The sequence below is a fragment of the Vanellus vanellus genome (assembly GCF_965231255.1).
Source record: "Vanellus vanellus genome assembly, chromosome: 1".
Lineage (NCBI taxonomy): Eukaryota > Metazoa > Chordata > Aves > Charadriiformes > Charadriidae > Vanellus > Vanellus vanellus.
In genome coordinates, this window is record NC_138905.1 from 150,639,518 (window position 1) to 150,660,341 (window position 20,824).

Sequence of the window (20,824 nt, forward strand, 5' to 3'; positions counted from 1 at the left end):
GACTGCTTAAACAAAGCACCGTAACTGATTTAGAAATCTTATGTTGTACCTGCTGTTCTGGCTCATGTAACTCTATATGATTTCCTGCTCCTCAACTGGACAAAGTTCCTCCCCTGTCTACTGGCTTTTCATAAGCACCACTGTGTTTTTAAATCCCTCCACACTTTTCCCACGCAAGACCACAGAGAACGTTATGTTGCTTCATATATAAAAAGACTGATCACGATTGCAAGCAGACACTGGGATTTGGAAGTAGAGGGAAAAAAAAAAAAGCTACTCAGCAATCTCAGGTTTGCTTTTTCCTTGTGTGTCCCTAGTGCCCCTACTGACTCACCGCCTGCGGTCTGAGAAGATGCCATAACTGTGGGAAATGTCTGCTTTCTGTTCTTCTCAGTATCGTTCACCCCCAGTCAGCCCCACCAGTCAGCCCTGACACGGTGAGTGACCAAGTTGGTGCTACAGCTTTGCTTAAAGCCCTGCACTGATGCATGGTACCTAATGTATGCTGTAGGCTTACTCCACCCAAGCAGTGGGGATGGCTGGTAACTTGGCAAGGTGCTCAAGCTGAGCTGCAAGTTGTGGTCCACCTGCCTCATCCGTCATCATCTGCAGATCTGCAAAGAAGTGCACGTGCATCCGTGCTTGCATTTTGGCAGTGATCCTACTGATTTCACTTGCAGCACGTAAGTATGTAGATTTAGATTAGATACCAGGAAGAAATTCTTTACTCTGAGAGTGGTGAGGCACTGAAACAGGTTGATCAGAGAAGTTGTGGATGCCCCATCCCTGGAAATATTCAAGGTCAGTTTGGACGGGGCTTTGAGCAACCTGGTCTAGTGGGAGGTGTCCCTGCCTATGGCAGGGGGGTTGGAACTTAATGATCTTCAAGGTCCCTTCCAACCTAAACCATTCTATGATTCTACGTAATTATCAACATCTGAGGCTTTACACTAGTAAAGCCACTGTTTGATGTACCATGAACAAAATTCAGTGTATCTATGCATAATTTTATCTATGGGAGAAGGAAGGGCAGTAAAAGGTATTTTTTTCACTTTTATTGTCATTTTAGAGAGGCATTCGAATGTGGCGATGGTGAGACTGTCACTATTTAGCAATTTAGATCACCCTCCCAAGTTCAGTGTATAGGGACAGAGACAACAATATGGCTCTACAACTTTCAGCAAACACAGCTTTGCACCAATCCTCCTTCGCTGCTTGTCCACATTGCACCATATGTCATGTAGATTGTGCCCAAGGATGGTTTTCTCCCTTGAATAACAAGCCAGCAAATCCCACTTTTTAAAAAATCATTTCTTTATTTCACCAGCTTAAGGCTGCGTGTATGTGCACAGACGATTTAATCTGCTGCTGGCAGTCTGTGTGCAGTGCTAGTGGGCAAGACAAAGACCTTCCAGCGTCCCAGGCAATTATTGCAAACATGGGTGTGATGCATACAGTGATGAGGATGACCGATGCAGGGAGTTGACCAAGTTGACCCCTTGGTCAACCCAAACTCCCTTTGTGGTGAGGGCAGATGAAGCACTTTTTGTTGCTTGAAGTACTTCTGGCCCCATAGCTGCTGGCGCTGGGCCTTTCTAGCCATTGCTTTGTCCCTTGCAGCCTCTCAACTTCTACAATGAGGTCTTCTCCCTTCCCCTTCCAGCTCTTGACAGTGTAATTATTCTTCAGAGCCTGCCTGGTTTCTTTTGGAGTGAAAGGGCATGTGGAAATCCCAGGAGCCTATGGAGTAGCAGGGAGGCAATCTGTAGCTAGGCTGTCGCTGCTGTGGCCAAACGAGCACTCCCTCATGACAAAGTGTATGTATGTCTCTTGGCCCGTCTCCTCCTGTTTCACCCAGTCAGTCACACCCAGCTGGTGTAGGGCAGCATTTATTTCTCAGGATAAGCATGCAAATTCTTGTATTCTTGGCATCTGTTGTGCATCAGGCTAATTTCTCTGTTTAGTCTTTTTCTTTCTGTCCCATGTATATGGTGTTTCTCAGAGTTGGATAGCTTCTTTAATTCCCTCTCCATTTCTGTGCTCCCCAAGAGCCCATCTGGGAACTGTGCACAAGGACATTATAAATTATTAAAACCAGGTTTGCCCATATCAATAAGACCAAGAACATGTGTTGGTGCAATAGTCGTGGTTTACTTTGCATCTGCTTGACAGTCAGCTTTCAACATTCAATATTTCTTAATGCCTCATCACTTAATTCTTATGTGAACCAGAGAAATTTTCTCCTATTTTTAATCACATGAAGCTGCCTCAGCCAAACTGAATAACAGAATAAATAGCAAAATCCATGTGAGTGCAGTTCCTGGCTGCCAAACATCATCAGCCACAGAGCCACTTGGGTGAGTTCCTCCAAGACAGACAGCAGAAGCTGTGAGTCACTAGAAAAAGATGGCACCTTAACTGTCCCTTACAGAAATTGTCTTATCCCCACTCCATGATGCTTGAAATTCCATTTCCCTTTCCATGGACTAGGGATAAGGAACAGACACACCTTGCTTGTGGAGGACTTTCGAAAGCCTCTGTTGCAAGGAACAGCCGGAACCCTAAATGTTACTTGAGATTTTGGTTATTTTACTGGAATGTCCTAGGAGAGCAAAATCCACCCAAATGCGGCCAGGCAGCTGCATGGAGCCCTGGTGTGGGAAATAGCGATGTGGTGAGATGAGCAACGAGTGAGACATATGGGGAATAGCCTGGTCTTCAAGTTAGGAATTTCACAGCTCTACTCCAGCATTTTAAGCTGTATAAATGAATCATCAGCACAGCGAAACCACAGAATGACACCAGCTTCCCTAAAAGAGTCTCTCTCTATATATAGCTGCTAGACTTGCATTTTTCTGTTTATAAACATTCAGTAATAACTGACCGCAAAGTGACAGGGCCTTCTCAGCAAGCAGCTCCTAAAAAAAAATCATTACTTGTTCTACCTTTCATTTCTTCCTGAGTTATTTTAAACCAGACTTTTGCACCTCCAGATATACTATTTTAACTTAAAGTCTTGGTACTGGTGCACGTGATCAGGATATTTTCTGGGTAAAAAGGCAGCCAGGACAGAGCTCTTCTGAAGGAAGTTGATTAAAAGTGTTGATCCTCGTTGGGTGTATCTGAGGACATTATGCTATCTGGGAACTGCACTGCTGTTCTGTAGATAGGTGGTTTTGGTTTAGTTTTCGAAGGCAGGTCAGCATATGTTATTGCGCTATAAACTCACTTTGAACCCTTTAGCTGCTTCAGCTGTTTTTGCCAAGGGGCTGCGTTTTCAAAGAGTCTGGAGTTGCAGTAGTGTGAGGCAAACTGGTCACTGGTGGTGTGTACAGAAGGGAAACCCAAAGCATTGCCTCACAGATGGAAAGTCAGGCAGAGCCCAGTCCTTACACGTGGTGATGGGCAATGAGAAGTTGACCAGTCAGCATCGATGTAGTTGCGAGTGAGCCCAAGGATGCGCTGCATCTGGCCTAGACAAACCAGTCATGGGCGAGGTGGGACCAGAGGAAGTGGGGGGAAGGAAAGGGATGGAGTGCGGTGGGGAAAGGCCACGAGGGGAGAGCTGAAGTGGCTGCAGCAGAGGGGTGCACATGTGGGTGTTAAGGGCCTGGGGCACGAATCTCCAGAAAAGCAGTCGGTGCTGGTTCTGCTGCTCATTGAACAGTTTGCTGTCAGATGGCTTTACTCAGTGAATGCAACAAATACGTTTGCAGCCATTGGTAGGTACAATCTTTCCAAAGGCATCAAACCTCATTTCCTGCAGTTTTGCTCTTTTTGAGTCGGGTAAAAATCTGGATTATTTGCTGGGAATTTGCCTGGCTCCTGTGACTAGGGTTACCATTAGGGACTCCCATCTTCATTGCGTAAGTCATTCATACAGTAATAGCCTGCACTTAGACTTAATATAACGTAAGTCACCCAATCCGACAGCCCTTGTCTTTGGTTGCCATACAGTGAACTGGAAAAAGAAGGACGGAAATAATTTTATAACTCTTGAGGTCAGATTCTCAGAATGACGTGCAGGGGCTCCAGAAAGCAAGACCAGTGGTTTTGTAGCCCAAACATGGGAGTTTAGCATCAATGGAGGTGAGTTCTTCCTTTGCACTGAGAAGACAGAGCACTACAGGGCAGTAACTAACTTTAGGTGCATTATCAGCCTTTCAGGTTTATGGGTAACGGGACTGCTTAAGGAAAACTGGGCAACCGTGTGTAGGGCTGGTAGCCTTGCAATGACCGCATTGATCAGGATATAGAAACGGTAAAGGGTATTACAGATTGAAATATGGGGTTTCGTGACATTATCTTTTTGTTTATTTACTGAAGTTGCTGTAATATGGCGGATATTGCCTGCACAAATTAATACGTACAACCTAAGCATATGACACATCCCCAAAGACTGCAGTATATTAATAGATGTCATCATCTATACGTTTCTTCTCTCCATAGTAGATGGCAGCATTGTCTCAATACCTGATAATTTTTCATCTTGAAAACGATATTCTATGGTCTCCTGTATAACTGAGGCTGATATTAGTTAAAGAAGGAGTTAATAAATTATGTTAGGGCTAAATAAAAACTGTTTCTTAACATGCTCACTGCAATAAACAGCTATGGTTTTTTTTTTTTTATTCCTCGGTCATTATTGGGTTAGTGAGAGCACTGCAAAGACTGAGCCTTTTGCTAGGACCCCAGTGCTCCAGACCAAGGCTGCTCAGCTGAGATTTATGGAGTCTGGAGATGAGAGGGCATTTTACTGAAGTCTGCTGGCAGAGACCTGTGTGCTGACTCCAGGCCCGGCAGGTCAGCTGGACACCTCGCGTTGCCTTCCTGGGCTAGCAATGAGGCAGTGCACGACTGCTGCTCCCTGAGGGATCAAGAGACTGTCAGAAATGCAGGGTTGACTGCAGGAGGCATCACATGTCAGGACAAGGAACAGGAAAAATTGGCTTGTGGTCCAGTTCCAGACTGAAGACCTCCATTAGATTTGCCTCTTCCAAACAGGTGGAGGCCAACATTGTCACAATTCATAACCCATTTCTTACCGCTTCTGCTCATGAGCCTGGACACCATAACCTGCTTATATCTGTTAATTCTTTATACTCCATTGCAAAGAGAGCCTTAATGTAAGCTATGACGCTAAGATGAATGTTATGGAAGGAAAGGGGAATCAACTCATTTGTGATTCACAAGTGATCTGGGAAATCACAAAAGATTTAAGTTGTCCATGAAGAACTTGCTAAACCAGATTGTGTGAAGATTGCAATTATATGGCTGCTGAGTATGCTGCAGGACACCTTTTGTTACCCATGAGAATTTTTTATTTGAGGTAGACCGTGAAATAGTCATGTGAAGACACGTGTATGCAAACTACCATTCGTCAGAAAAAGGGAAATTTAGTCATATATTTAGCAGTCATTTCCCCTTTTTTGGGAAATCCAAATACATTTTTTTTCCCTCTCTCTCTGTCTCGGTTTCTTTCATCTCACTCTACGGAAGGAAAGAAAGGTGGGTCTACAATGTCGTTTGGTTCTGACACAAATCTGATTGGGCAACGAGAGACAAATTTCCGCTGTGTGTTGAGCTAATCCCTATATAAGGTCCTCACTAATGATTTTCAGTCTTAAATCTTTTTGTGAGAAGCCAATGGCTGAAAGACTGCAGAACCACAGGTAAGTGAATCCGATGGAGATTCAGGAATGAAAATCTCCCCTAAACCCTCAGCTTGTGGAGGGCTTATGGAGACTGTAGATACTAAACTGAAGGGTCCAGAAAGCTCTGAGCAAAATAACCAAATATTTTCATCAGGCAAAGGATCTAACAAGAGAGAAACTCCCCTGTTACAAGGTATTACGTGCGAACCATGAGGCTCGTTAACGCCGCAGACAAGGCCATTGGCACCTAGTCCAGGTGTATCCGTGAGAGGGGCTGCGGCTCCATGCCAATGCCCTGGAGAGCTTTGCAGATCTAGCAATAGGGGAGGCAACCCGTGGTTATGAAACGGTATTGTTGAGCAAGAGGTTGGCTTTGTGGTGTTGTAGAGATGATAATAAGCTGGAAGTAATTCATTATAGTCAAACTATGAGTTGTCAGACAAATATAGCTACTAGAAAAGGGAGAAATTTGGATTAAAACCGCATTGTAAATAGGAGTGTGATGGGATACACAGAAGATGCCCGAAGGTGAGTACCTATGGATATGACTGTGTTATATTGGTAGAAATAAGTTTTTGCTTTTGGGTACAATTTGAAGTAGTTGTCTGGTCATTTAATATTCATCCTATGGGACAATCTTAGTGTTAGGCTAATCTTAAATGCATGCAATTTATATTTCTGTATATAAAATGGAAACGGTACGTATCTCATGTATATATGCACTGTCTTGCACAGAAATACCTTACACAGAGTGTAAACTGGTGCCTATATATAGCATGTTTTATATATTTTTGCCTGTGGTACACTGAGATAACACATAATCAATAAACTGAGTAGCAGCAGCTGAAACCTCGTGACAGACCAGAAAGCAGCCAGTGATGTGCGCAGAAGTTGCCTTGCCCATGCCAGGCCGATACAGATGACAACTAATGACTGACTGGCAGTGGAGAGTTTTGTTTCCCCTTAGTGCCACCGTTTTTAGGACAAGTCGTTCAGGGTTTTCCTCATCCTTTTTTAGCGCAGACGGTAATAGTGTCCGCCCTGAAAACTCACTTGCGCACCACCAGCAAGATGGGTGTGCATGCCATGGGAGTCAAAATTGTTTGTCCCAAGAGAAACCTTCGTTGGAGGCTTGGGAAGCTTGGCCCCGGTTACAGCAGGACGTTTGCCTGCGGCCTGACCTACGCTAGCTGGCCTACTTTGGTAGCCACAGTGGGGAAGAGAAAGTGACACAGGATTTCATGAGGTCCATACAACCTTGGGAGACACCGGTAGTGGCTGCTTAAGGAGCTAAAGTCTATTCTGTTGCATCTCTGCTCCTGTGTTGACCCAAGCTACGCTACAGCTAACTCGGAACGGCTGACCCGCGCCTCAGTCACATCTTATTGCAAAATAAGCAGAGCTGGATTTTTCCACACGTGGTTGTTGCACCAAAAAGCTGCGGGGACAGCAGCATCTTGTGGTATGTTACTTGCACCTCCTGGAGTGAAAGGAAAGGGACAGAAGTGATGTGTCCGTGCCAAGCCAGATGCTCTTATTCCACACGTCAGCCCCCATAAAGTAGGGATGAAGAAGCCTTTCTGCTCACTAAGGGTGAACCAGGTTCAGACTGAGGAAAAGACCAGTTAACTCTGAAGTTAACGTTTGGGATCTTCATCTCTGTCTTGTAATAAACTTCCCTGTAGATTTCAAGACACTTTCCCTCGGTTGTGTCCTTCTGCTTTCCTCTGGGAAAAAATGCGTGGGCTCTTCTTTGTCCTGGTGACGTGCACGGCGGGCGCCTCTGCTTTCAGACTCCAGCAAGTCAAAGGCACAGGTAAGGCCATGCTTTGTGTCTTTTTTTCCGTCTCCCTCTCCCTTCTTTTCAATGTGCTTGGCTGACAGTAATGTAAAAATATCTCTGATTTATGTAGAAAACTGCCCAGATCACACCGTGTTTTTCAAACACTACTATGAACTGCACGGAGAACCTGTGGTTCTGAAATGCCCTTCCCCCACATACAAACATTTGGATTTTTCTGCCTTGACCCCTAATATCACATGGTATAAAAACGGTTCAAAAACCATGATATCAGGAAGAGATGAAGATCCAAGAATTTGGGCAAAAGGAGATGCACTCTGGTTTTTACCAGCAATGATAGAAGACTCAGGAGTATATATCTGCACCAGAAGGTGGGTATTTGAAAGAAAATCCAGCGCACTAACAAGATGACTCTGTCTAAAGTACATTAGCTTGATTCTAAACTCCAGTTATGTTCAGAGCATGCCTGGATAAGGTCATTTCCTCGCCACCTTTATTAGAGAAAAAAATGTGGAAAATCAGTACTCTTAAATGCATTGTGTGTCTCCCGTAGACATATATACTGAAAACTGGATAAATCGTGACACAGTACTGCTGCTCTAGCTATGATCTCACAAGGAAATAGTGCACGGAGAGTTTGTTCTAGCTGATTTATGAGCTAGTCAGGGCTGCGGTGAGGGGGGACATGCCGCAGACAGGGAATTCTGCAGAACGCAACCCTCGTGTTACAGCTCCAGAGAAGCAAACAGCCTTGTCTGCACTTCAGATTGCCTTAGGAAGCATATACCGAGGCACCGTGGCTCTGCAGTGGCTTCCTTCTTCCCTCTTCCTTATCCCTGGTCTTTACTTTTCTTCTGCTTCACATTTTAAACCAGACTTTGATTGCCTTGATATTGCTGGAAGATCTTTCATGAGATGTGTATTTACTAGACTGGTACCAGACTTGTGATATTGCAGTGGGTTGAGACTTGAGCCATGGCTTTTTTCAGTCTCATGGGTCATTTTCTTCTGAGTGGTTACAATCTGACAGCCCCCCGTACAGTTTCAAAAGAGGTTCCAGGGTCTGGATTTGTGGGGGACTGAGGAAGGTAAAAATACCCATCACCATTAAAGCCTGAACTCCAGAAGGTCTCCCACGTCCTTGTCCCCTGCCAGCTCCTCCACCCAGTCGATCTCCCAGTACATCCCAGGCAACTGGCACCTTGTTGCGGGGTCTATAGTGGAAAACATATCTCTACAATCCTGGAGCTGCCTGTAGAGCGCAGTTTCCTTACAGGCAAGGCACAGCTTGTGAGTGACGTGTGTCACCAGTAGAAGAGAGGGACAGGCAGAAGTCAAGTTAATAAATCATGCTCGGCATATTAGATCGGCCTTTCCACATGTCTTAGAGGTGATTGCAGTGGTGGGGCAGAAAAGAAGACCTCAGCAGTGAGTCCAGAATAACAAAAGGTTGTAAATATTGTTCTAGAGCAGAGCGTGGTTGCCTGAGACCCTGAAGGGTGTTTTTAAATCCCCTTTCTGGACTATTCTGGTTCAGTTCCTCATGTAACACTGTGGCAGTGTTACTGACAGCTGTAGTAAAATGCTGTGAAACCCGTTGCAAAAGATACGCAAGAGCCGAGTGCATGGCTTCATTGCTAACATTATTACAGGATTAATAAAGTTAAAACAAATTGTATTTTCTTTGCAAACCATCCCACAGGGAAACCATCACATTTTTTCAACATCCTGTAAAACAAGCGTAGAAGCAAATTACCACAGATCTCTGCTTCTGCTGAGCGAGTATTTTGGATTTCAATGTCGGACCTGTAGGTGACAGCGCATCACAGTGCTCCAGCAGTAGTGCGAGTCCATCTGCCCCCAGCCCCCAGATGCTCTCCAGTGGGTCGCAGCCCGGATCTCCCGGCTACGCTGGCCCTCGCAGGGGTCAGGCACTGCCCTGGGTGGAGGCATCTCTGAAACAGGCTTTCAGAGGTTGGAAAGAACATAGTTTTATCACCTGTTTCCCCCAGTTTGGTCCTCCTTGGGACTGGAAGTGGTTGTCACTTGAGGCCAAAAAGAAAAGTTAAATATTGCAAAACTTTCAAAGCAGGAATGTCTTCTTTTCTATGCAAAATAATATGTACTTATAGAAATGCCTACTGATTGTGCAATAATAACTGCAGATATATTTTAACAGGTTTCAAGGTTTTTATTTCATCCTTAGGTCCCAATCATTAGGGTTTTCACAGTGAAGACACCTTTCAAGGAAATGGTGGAGGGTTCATGATGCACCTGCTACTCTTTAGGTGGACATGTTCCCCCTCCTTGCAAAATGAAAATAATGCCTTAGCCTGGTGGTGCACAGCAAACCTGGTGTACAAACAAAAGAAAAAAAAAAAAAGAAAAGAAAAGACTGAAGCTTTGAGGCAGACGTGTCAGCAACATGTTTAGGTTGTGCCAAATCCCAGTAACGAGTATTTTCCAGCATCCCTCCTAGTATGATCTCAGTCTTGGTCTCTCAGAAATGCCTAAGGAGAGAAATGGGGGCAGGGTGTCACTCAAGTTTCCCCTGTCACTGGTGGGTGTTCACCTCTCCCCACTCTGTCTGCAGGAACTCCTCCTACTGCGCTGAGGTCTCCATCCACCTCACGGTCATGGAGAAAACAGCTGCTCGGGAGATTGCCTATCTCCAGATCCTCTTCACTTTCACCTCTGGAAAGATTGTTTGCCCTGACCTGTGGGATTTTACACCAAACAGGACAAGCATGGAGCTCAAGTGGTACAAGGTAGAACTTTCACCTCCTCTTTGTGCAAAGCCTAAGCCCAACACATTTGTAAAGGCACATATATTCCCACTTTCTGTTTCTCCTGAACATCATGTTGGTAAAGTCATGAGCATTTTAACATCATAGTGTAATATACTGGGAATTTGGGGGCAGATGTATATATTGTAAGAAAGGTTTTCCAGGGTGGACTCAGCGTGGGGTGAAATGCTCCACGTGTTATATGCGCTAAGAGGCAGCATAACTCTTTTTAAAGACAGATTACCTACCCTGATCCCAGGGTTTGCTACCTCAGATTAGGCCCTTCTCTTTGGTGCTATGCTTCTTTTTATGGCACCTCTAGTGAATCCCATAAAATAGGAGCTCCCAGTGATGCTTCCCCTATGTGAGGGGGATATCTCAACACAGATGGGGTAGCTTTCACTAATCAACCGGAATACAGCATTTGGAGATACTAGATCCATCACACAAAACTTACAATGGTCTCTTGCCTAACTTGCTAGTCCATGGTTTTTCAAGTAGGCAAGCCTGGTTTTACTGGAAAGGTCAAATATTGCTCACGTGACTGACTTCAGCTGTCCAGTCTCGCACTGGACAGCATGGGATTCTTATATTTTCATAACACCTTGGTTTGGCTTTTATTTACACCTGCAGTATGATCGTATGCTCTGCCTTGTGCAGCTATCATCCCTACCGTGGGATGCAATACCCAAGTTGGCTTTATACTGCAGTGCCGGTGTCGTGGTTGGTACCATACCAGCAAAATGTCTTTGCTCAGGTTTCCCTTCAGAAGCAGGCTACATCCCTTCAGAAGCAGGCTATAACCCACTTATTTAAGTAAAAGGTTGCCCCCCCCCCCAATATGGTTCTAGCTGCAATTGTCAGAAAGAGCTCACCTGCCTTCAGGCAGAAGGAGCATCATTGCTCCCAGCAGGGCTCCAACCCGTCTATAAACCGGGTGTTGGTGATACAGAGCAGGAATTTGTCACAGTTCAGGAGATCGTGTAGGATAAGTAATAGTTTTGTGAAAACCCGTGTGATTACTAAAATGTATTTGTCTTAGAAGAATGGCATAGAATATCACTCTTATGAGGTATGGTATGGAAAGTAATAGCGTTGTGAAAACCTTCATGGTTCCTGAAATAGTTTTTGTCTTAGAAGAATGTCTTAGGTGATTAGTCTTTAACTAAAGCTCAACTAAAACTCAGGAAAGAGCCTGTTGTATCTTTTTCATCTTAAAATGTGGGCTTTATTGGAAAGCTATACACACATGTTATAGATAGATTAAAATAGCGACTCTTCACACTTCATGTAGTGCCTCAGTTCATTTTAGAGACAGACACACACCTGAAGAACTTGTCCTTTGGTGGGAAAGTGGAACCGCTCAGCTTTCACAGGGATAAGTGAATTTTTAATGAGAGAGAGATGGGGATAAGTAATTTTGTCTGGGAGTTACACAGGGTGCAGCCACACCAATGTGAGCCATAACACCAGTTGCTGTCCTTTCTCCAGGATGCTCTGCCTTTGGAAGACGCCAGTGAAAAATTCGTCATTCTGAAAGGTTCTACTTCTCTGATCATGACTTCTGTGCTACCTACCGACGCTGGCTATTACACCTGCAAGATGGCATTTCCGTATGGAGGTGCAATGTATGAAATCACCAGAACAATTCAACTGAAGACTGTTGGTAAATACTGTCCCCTTAAAACATTACAGTGCTTCAGAAAATCTCTTCTGTGTTAAATGAAACTGAGGAGAAGAACCCGTAGTCGGCCTCCCAGCGCTGCCAAGGGAAGGGGGACACCACGGGTGCCTGTTTGGGCACTGAGGAGTTTCCCACAGCACCCCAGGCAGGGGTGGGCTCCGCCCTCTGCCTGACCTGCAGCAGGATCGCGGGAGGCAGAACGCCATGTGGCAAGTGCCCGTGGTCGTTAAACCGCGTAATATATGTCTTGGGGGGGGGGGGGGGAGGGCGGTGCCACCGCTAATGACTTCAGAGGGCTTAGGAAATAAACCACTCAGTTTTGGCTCAGGGTGGTGGTGGCGGTGGGAAAACCGCCGTGCCGCAAACGGCGGACAGCGGCTCGCAGCGCCCAGCGGCCACCAGGGGGCAGGCGTGCCCGGGCGCTGCCAGCCTCGCCCCGCCCCTCGCCCCCCGCCCCGCCCTCTCGCCCCGGCCCCGCCCCCCCGCCCCGCCCCCTCTCCCGCTGCCCCTCAGGGCCCCACCCCCTTGTCCACAGCCCCACCCACTGCCCCGCCCACCCGGCCGCTCTCCGCCGCCCGCCCTTTCCCGCCCCGGCGGCCGATCCCCGGGAGCAGGGTGCGGAGGGGCGGCCCTCGGAGGGGGCAGCCCCGGGGGTGCTGCTTCCTCCGGCTGGGAGCTGCCGCCCGCTGGTGGGAAAAGGCGCTTTTGCGGCACGGCCTGGCCTGGGAGGGGCGGAGGTGTCGTTTTTTGCAAGGATGAAATGGGTGTGCAAGGATGGTGGCAACTCACTGCTCGTTAAAAGGAGGGTGCTTGGTGCCTGATGTTACTGTTGTGTCCAAAAGGCGCTCGCTCACTCACGCATAAATACCTCATGGTGCTGCTTGCAGCATCAAGATGTGAGCTTGGTCCTATCTGTCTCTGCAAACAGGCATCTGGCATCCTGGGCTGCATCAGAGGTGTGGCCAGCAGGTCACAGGAGGGGATTCTGCCCCTCTGCTCTCCTCTCATGAGACCCCACCTGGAGTACTGTATCCAGTTCTGGAGTCCCCAACATAAGGACATGGACCTGTTGGAGTATGTCCAGACAAGGGCCACAAAGATGATCCGAGGGCTGGAGCAGCTCTCCTGTGAGGAGGCTGAGGGAGTTGAGGTTGTTCAGCCTGGAGAAGAGAAGGCTTCGGGGAGATCTTATAGCGGCCTTCCAGTACCTAAAGGGGGCCTACAGGAGAGCTGGGGAGGAACTTTTTACAATGGCATGTAGTGAAAGAACAAGGGGGAATGGCTTTAAACTGGAAGAGGGTATATTTAGATTAGATAGTAGGAATAAATTTTTCACTGTGAGGGTGGTAAGGCACTGGAACAGGCTGCCCAGAGAAGTTGTGGAAGCCCCATCCCTGGAGGTGTTCAAGGTCAGTTTGGACATGGCCGTGGGCAACCTGGTCTAGTGGGAGGTGTCCCTGCCCATGGCAGGGGGGTTGGAACTCGACGATCTTCAAGGTCCCTTCCAACCTAAACCGTTGTATGATTCTATGATCTCTGGGCTTGAAATTGGAATTTCTCTCTTTGCCAGTGGGTTTAATAATCAAATGCTTTACTAGGAGACAGAAGATACTGAGCAAAGTGGTATGTTTCTGTTGATAGTTCTGGGGCGATGCCCACAGTTTCTCTTGTGCTAGCACTGACTCTCTGTTCTCTTTCTCCAGAACGAGAAAAGAGAATTACCCCAATAATTGTGTATCCAACACAAAAGACGACGTCGGCTTCCCTCGGTAAGTCCCAACATCATTTTTGGAAACATCTAATCAGAGAAAAGTTAGAGCACATCCTCTTACAATGTAATTCACTGGCATAAACTGTTGTACTTTTGATCTTGACTATGTTAGCTGAGGGTGGGTGCTGGAGTAGTTTTTGCTCCTTATTGTCTACAACTAGATGCTATCTTCTGTGTAGGAGAAGCTGCAGAACTTCTGTAGAATCTAGCCACTATCAAAGCAATAAAAGCATATTTACACCATTAGGTCAGCTGTCCAGAGTTCCCCCTTCACTAAGAACTTTCCTTTTTCAATATTTGGTGTAGGTTACCTAGTGGCTTTGAAGGAGCCATCTAGCTCTTTTGGGAGAAGACTTTTTTTCATTGCTTTTTACTGTTTGTACTGGACAGTTGTTGTCAGTTAGAAAGTAGCTTGATAGGATCTCAGTTTTTCTTTGAAGATTATACTGTGACAGAAAATTTCTGTTGTATTTCCTCTTCCCAGAAAATGACAGGTATATTTTACATTAAACTTTTTTAACTTGGGTGCTATGCACACAGCTGTGTCCTATGATGTCTTAGTTTTTCCTGCCACTTTTCTTTCCATCAGTGCAGGACTACCAAGTAATTTATTTTTTTTTGGCCTGTCTAGCTTCATGGAATATTTTGTATCCCTTTTATCACCATCTGCATAGCTATAATAATAAAATTGTGTGCATTATTGAGCCCTGTGCTTTCCATATAATATAGCTGCACACCGGTCTGAAGGCTCTTTGTCCTCAGCTCTGAGTTAAAATAATTATAGCAAAATTTCTGAGTTTTTGCGCGATCGCTTTATCTCTGGAGGTCCCACCTTGAGCTGAACGCCCTTGCCCACAGCCTCTCTGCGTGAAGCTACACTGCTGGGCTAATGCAGTTGCTCCAGAGTGGTAAATGACACCGTGCCCTTTGGGCTGCCATACGTCAGACGGAGCAAGGCCACAGGAATAGAGCTTTGCCTCCTGAGGAGTGTGTCTAGTGCAAGAGTTGCTAGCTGTTGCAATGGGAAAGTAGTTCGGTTAGCAGCGGGAAGGACTGCCAAACTGCCGGGTCTTGCTGCCAAGGAGTAGGGGATCAAAAGCAAACTGGGGCTTAACTTCAGTTTTGAATGTGGTGGTGCTTGACGTGTGTGGGAACTCGATCTCCCACTGGAGGTGTTGGTTTTCACCGAGAGTAGTTCTCCATATGTATCCAAATGTTTTGTTTTGGGTTTTTTTTTTTTTTTAATCTTCCTTTTACCAACAGGCTCCAAGATGACTCTCCCATGCAAAGTGTTTGTTGGACTGAGCAGCCACATCCACACCGATGTGGAATGGCTAGCAAATGACACCACCGTCGATGTGGTTTACAAACAAAGCAGAGTTACGGAGGGGGAACGACAGTAAGTCTGGCTGAAAGCCTGTCCTTGTGCTTGTTGTTTTAACCTGCAGGGTGACAGGGGCTCTCAGTGGGGCTGAATGGCAGGTAACGGAACGGGATATGGACAGATCTGAAGTGAAGGTGAGAGCTGAGAAAAAAAGCGGGGAGGCAAGCAAAAAAAAAAAACCCCAAACCCCAACCTAGGCAGGGTGAAATAAATTCCTTATCTCTGGGTTTTATTAACAGTATACTACAAGTGACCCAACTTCAAGGGTTAAACTTGAAGCACATTTTCATGGGCAGCTGAGCTGATGTAAGGGCTGACTGCTGTGGAAAGCAATGGGAATTGATCCTTCCCAGTGCTTCTCTTATCTCTCTCCTTGCTCTGTGCCAGTGAAACAGCAACATCCTCTCCCTGACATTCATGAGGTTCTCTGAACACACTAAGACAACAGAAAACTATCCCATTTTTTGTTTTGCTGTGTTTTGTTTTAAAATATCATTGTTTTTTCCCTTCGGGTTGTTCTTTTCCACATTAGCGAGTTAAAGTGACTCACAGAGACGCCCAGTGAGTGCTAGAGCTGGTGCCAGGGAAGCACTGGGGGGGGGGGGGGGGGGGATGCTAGTGGGAGGGTGAAGCAGGATGTCCCACATCCTCTTGCCCTGATACATTGTCTCTCCCCATGTCGCGGAGCCTTCTCTCAGCTGCCTCACGGCTGCACGCCTCAAGGCTTTTGCCACTAGGAAAGGAGGGAAAATACCTGCTTTCTGTACCTGTCACATGTCACCTGAGTAGCGTTAACTCGCTGCGTGCAGGCACGCTTCTAGCGCTTTGCAAATGTGAGTTAAACCTACCGACTGGAATCTCTCCATTGCGGTCCAGGTTGGCATGTTTTATCTCATTTGATGAAGCTGAGTGTGTCCACAAAGATCATCGCCCTCATCCGGCTCACGGTGGCTCTGCCTCTACTGGTGGACAGAGCCAGGACGGCTCCTGGACTCTGGGATGCCATTGCCTCTGCTGTTAATGGTTAAACTGGTCACTCACCAGCTAGCACCTTCCCAAAGAGCTCCTGGCTATCGATTAGGAAATAGCATGGGGCAGGGACCGTTCCCAACGTAGCCTGGGCATGTGGCATCTCTATTTTGAGGGACAAGAGTGTTTAACGGTTATGGATGTGAGCTGGTTTTAGCCATTTGTGGCCATCAGTGCCAGATAACCACCTGGCCGTGTTTGCTTTGCGGCACAGCTGCAGCTAGAGGCAACATGGTAACTCAGCTGCATGCCCAAGCCCTTATGTGTTTTCACATTCCCCACAGCGTGATCGAGACCATTTATTTATAATGTTGCTTACATGGATAAGTGATAGTACGTTAAACCTGTGGTCAGGAGCCATAAAGTGTACTGTGGCTATAGTCTCTGCAGGCTTTAGAATAGAACAGCACGTGTACTTTCTTACTTGGACTTTAAAAATTATTTTTATTATTACTATCACTATCATTATTACCGTTTCATGCAATTGCACGAGGCCAGGGACCATGCCAGCGAGGGCTCATGCGGAGCCCACGGTGTGGGAGATACCTCAGTTCTGCTGGAAGCCCTCAGAATGGCAGCAAGGCAGAACCGGCCAACTGCCACCGGGAAAACAAATTCTTGGGAGAAATCTCTGGCAAAGCACCCACCGCCGTGTCGCTGCCTTCCTGCGGTACGGCCCCGGGAGGAGTGCAACGGGAAACTCCATTGCCCCAGCGCACAGCAGGCTCATGATCAGATCATTAAAGAGCAGCTGGACAACTGCTCCAGCAACGACTGAAAGATATCAAGAGACAACGTTGGACTGCAGCTGGAAAATCACTTTTAAATAATAGGGCTGATGGAACAATCAGGTTGAAGGAAGCTGGAAACTTCCTAGATAGCTTCTTGTGTTGAGCTCTTGGCTTTGGGGGCGCATGATAGACAGGAATGGTGGTTCGGTTTGCTGAGTGAGCATTTGCAGGGTTCTCCATATGTCCTCTTCCATCTGACAGTAAGAATTAATCTCAGAAATGAATAGATGGTCAGAGAGAAGCCATTAAGTCCTTCCTCAAAGTTGTGTAGAGAGCTCAAAGATATACAGAATTCTGCTTGCTTTTCTTCCCTCCTTTTTCTTTATTTTTTGCAAAACAAGTCCAGATCTTTTTTCCTGGAGGATTCAACAAGTGCAGGATGGGTACTGACTTCTGAGACTCAAATAGTTGGCACAATTAGGCTGGAAGACACAGGTGTCCTCTAATACTGAGGGGCTAGTTCAGAAATGAGCAAATACCCAATCCATTTTCTGCAATGTGCTGTTAAAATGAACACATCAAATAGAGAAAAGCCAGTTTATAAAAGGTTTTAACATTAAATTTTTCTTTTTCTTCCAGAGAAATTGTAGAAAATGGTGAAAACTTCATTGAAGTGCCACTGATTTTTGATTCTGTCGAAGAAGTGGATTTTTACACAGACTTTACATGTCTGGCCCAGAACAGATATGGCTACCAAGTACTGCCAACAAGGGTCAAACAGGAAGGTAACTAGTTTGAATGCTTATTTGGGATAAGTGTTATCATTATTCTAATGCTAAATTATCATCCAAGCCTTTTATACTTTCAGAGCTAGTATAGGGATTAATTATTCTGGGGGCAAAAACCGGTTGCCTCTTTTACCTGTAGACTTCAGAATAGCCTGTTCACAAAATACACTTTCTGTGGGCCATCCACTGACATTTTCTGCAGGGATAGGGGTCTGTGCTGGTATATCTGTTCATTGGATAGGGCTCCAATTTAGATACACTGTGAAATGATGGCTCCAGTGAGACTACTGGCAAACTCCCATTGGGTGCAGCAGGGCCAGAGCTCCTCCAGTTCCTCAAAAAGTAGTGAAAAAAAAAAATAAATAAAGACAATAACAGAATAAAGATCAGAGTGTTCCTTCTCCTCATGCACAGGCTGCTGCCAAAATATCAAGAGGTGTAAATTATGATGGGTGGTGTTGTTTTGGCTCCTAGTGATGGGAAGAGGAGCCCTAACCTCAGTGCAATTAATGTTGCAGTGTGATAGACCATTGGCCAAGAACCAGCTGTAAAAACAGTGTGAAGCAATCCTAATTGTTTCTTTGTGTGACGTTGATGAATCACCAAAGCTTGCTCACACTGTCTTAGAAAGGCACATGAACATTTACTGTCTTTGTTATGAGTTATACCTCATGACTCACTCCAGCATCCTATGATGAGGGATTTGTACTCGCTTTGCTAGATGATGTGCTGCCCTTGTCTTCCGTGGCCACACAGGTATTACTACAGAGGAGGCAATCCATGAACCAATGATCCCAAATGGACACTGGTCTTGGAAATTAGCTGTGTTTTGGGAAAAAGCTCAGAGCCTTGGCTTGATCATTAGTAATTTATAGGAGAAAATATGAGAAGATATTCACAGAGCTTGAGGGTGGACTAGCTGTAATGTATTCCCTCTCCACACGGTGCTTTTATTTCCTGCTTGGAGCGCCTCTGCTCCCACCAAATTAAGATCGAAAGCGCACAGCTGCCCTGAGCAGGGGTTGGGAAGAGTCATGTGTGTGCAAAAGGATCGAACTTTAAATTCTCTATTGTTTTCCAGTTCTTCCTCCCGTCTTCATAAACCCATTTCCCAGAGCGCTCAATCAATAGGCCTCTTCCTTTCACAGGTGATCAACCCTGCTGGAAGGTTAACTCACAGACATCCTTTTTATTGTGATTTCTCCTCTTCCTCCTTGAACTTAGACAACTATGTTCCTGGGAGGTTTTGTTTTTTGTTTTTTTTTTTTAAATATTTCATTTCTTTACTTTTCCAGCTGTCGGCTTGTCCTGGTACGTTGCAATGATTCCCGCCGCATTGGCCGGCGTGATCGTGGGGGGGATATGCATACACAAGTGCTGGAAGAGGAGAGCCGATAAAGGATACGCCATAGCAAAGGCTTAACATCTGCTTGGTTCTCCAACCACCAACAGAACAAAAAACCATCCTGGCTATCTTTCACGTGAGACACAGAGAGACATTTCGGACCAGACACACTGCTTTCCCAGCAGATGGATATGTATCAGCTATTTTCCTCTTCTCCAAGTCTTCTACGATCTGATGACGTTATAAATATAAGTTTGTGAGTTTATGCTGACTAGATGCAGGAAACCTGCTTCTATTATTTTGCAGCTAGGGTGCAATCTGTATAATTCTGGAACACAGAATGCCAGGAACATGCCCTGGATATAGGAAGGGTAGGGAAAGGGAGGTGCTCTCGCCGTTTGCAATTCCAATAGTCTTATTGTCTAAAAAAAAAAGGAAAAGAAACCCCCTAAAATCTAAAAACAAGAAGCTGAGAAAGCTTGCTACGGAAGGACTATTCCACACCAGATTGAAAATGAAGTTTTCTTATGCATCCAAACCCATTTTATTTTACTTCAGTCTAAAAAGAGTAATTTTTTTCCTTTTCCAGAGCCAAATACAGTTGTCATGGCAACTGTATATCTATGAACTTTTCCACAGAAAATCTAAATTTTTTCGCCATTTGGATTACTCTTTGCTTAAACAGACTGTCTCAGAATATCCCTCCCCTAGAGATAACTGCATCAGCATAACAGATAATTGCACACTGGAGAATTCAGTTCTGTTTTATCTACCAATATCGCATAGCTAGAGATTCATAGGCAGCTGAAACATGTTGTTATCTTTGCCAAGAAAAGAATTTGGAGGGATGTTTTAGTGTTTTGAGAGTCATTTGACTAATACAAAATTTTATTCCTGGAAGTGATTTGACAGATTACGAGTAACAATGTACAGTCTTGCCCTTCTGTGCCTCAAACTCTTTCATGACCGGCCCGATCCTCCTCTCTGATATGAGTATAAAAGTCTGGCATACGTTCCCATAAACAGTGAGTCTGCACCAGCGTAAAGCTGGTACAGCTTCAGGAACCTTCTGTCCTTTAAATTGAAGTATGCAAATCGATTACTCACGATGCAAAACGCTGCCTGTTAGGTTAATCTAACTGGATTCCAGCCTTGATATAAATCAGAAGGAAGCAATAAATAATCAGTGCCCATGTTGTGTTTTGAGGATCAGAATGAGTAAAATGACTTGGTTACTTCCTCTTCCACGACATAACACTTATGATAGCCAAGAAATAGTTCCACTATGTATAATGTGTATTAACTTCATCTGTATGGGAGGGGAAGAGATCCAGCCTCAAGGTCTAGATTGTTACAGACCGGTAACTGCCACCTCTCACAGACACCAAAGAGAAAGCTTTTTGTTCAGGAAATCAGCCCAGAAGTTTTTCAAACTCTGTGGGGGAAAAAAAAAAATAAATCAGGGAAAACGTTGTCTCCAAAGATAGAAATGGTAAAGTAAGAATGTTAGAACTGCATGCAGTCCCACAGACTAGGGAAGTGACCCACTCGCATCCATCTGGGAGAGGCCATAATCTCATTCCTTTCCACCACCACTTACAGCTGGTTCTGGGTTTAGCCCAATAAATATATCTGGAAGGATTTTAATGACTAGGATGTGGCTTGAATTAAGAAGCTCTTCAATATATTAGCAAAAACCTTCACATTTTATAAGATTTAAACCAAAGTTTCCCTTTCAATGTTCTAAATGTTTGCTGTCAAGATACAGGCAGAGAGATTAGATTTCTAACACAGTCTGAGTCAATGGCAATGAAAGAAGACCACAGAACTCACTGTTTCCAAGTGCAGGAT

At 45.4% G+C, this 20,824-nt stretch overlaps 1 protein-coding gene across 1 annotated transcript; it reads left to right on the plus strand.

The window, feature by feature from the left end:
• Nucleotides 1-5,646: 5,646 nt before the first annotated feature.
• Nucleotides 5,647-19,525, plus strand: LOC309679523 (interleukin-1 receptor type 2-like; the record flags this gene model as incomplete). Its single annotated transcript, XM_082492861.1, has 9 exons — nucleotides 5,647-5,672; nucleotides 7,340-7,470; nucleotides 7,568-7,826; nucleotides 10,049-10,223; nucleotides 11,733-11,907; nucleotides 13,629-13,694; nucleotides 14,960-15,095; nucleotides 17,480-17,625; nucleotides 18,924-19,525. 9 exons carry the CDS (start codon nucleotides 5,647-5,649, stop codon nucleotides 19,049-19,051), a joined length of 1,242 nt encoding a protein of 413 aa, XP_082348987.1. The 3' UTR covers nucleotides 19,052-19,525.
• Between the last annotated feature and the right edge of the window lie 1,299 nt (nucleotides 19,526-20,824).